Source organism: Camelina sativa, unplaced genomic scaffold (assembly GCF_000633955.1).
Source record: "Camelina sativa cultivar DH55 unplaced genomic scaffold, Cs unpScaffold08993, whole genome shotgun sequence".
NCBI lineage: Eukaryota > Viridiplantae > Streptophyta > Magnoliopsida > Brassicales > Brassicaceae > Camelina > Camelina sativa.
This window is the reverse complement of record NW_010930055.1, coordinates 1-419: the sequence shown is the minus strand read 5'-3', so window position 1 is coordinate 419 and position 419 is coordinate 1. Positions and strand designations below refer to the sequence as shown.

Genomic DNA, 419 nt, shown 5'->3' with positions numbered 1-419 from the left:
CTATACCGAGCCCTTGTTCTTCTTCTTTTTCCTCCTCTTCTTCCTCTGCTACTGGCTCAGCACGTCTTCTTAACAAGCTCGCTGCTGGAATCTCCTCGAGAAGACACGGACTCGAGAGGATCAAGACTGTGATATTGTCTGAACAACCAAAAGAAGCCGAGATTGAAGAAGAAGAGAAGATGGTGATAAGCATGGGAGAGGATGAAATGATTGCTTGTTTCATGGATATTGATGAAAAGCTGAATATTCGTGAACTGCCTTGTGATCATGACTCTGCTGCTACCACTACGACGTCGCCGCCTGGCTTCGTGGCTTTTGATGACTACTCATCAACAATGGATCCATACGCTCTGTACGAGTCTGATTTCTATGATGAGACTCAACAGCTTGACCTGTTCCTCCTTTGAATCACATCTTTT

At 45.1% G+C, this 419-nt stretch overlaps 1 protein-coding gene across 1 annotated transcript; it reads left to right on the top strand.

Moving 5' to 3' along the window:
• Positions 1–5: 5 nt before the first annotated feature.
• Positions 6–413, top strand: LOC109131943 (the record flags this gene model as incomplete). Its single annotated transcript, XM_019243110.1, has 1 exon — positions 6–413. A coding segment is annotated over one exon (402 nt), but the record flags the coding sequence as incomplete, so codon positions are not given.
• Positions 414–419: the final 6 nt, after the last annotated feature.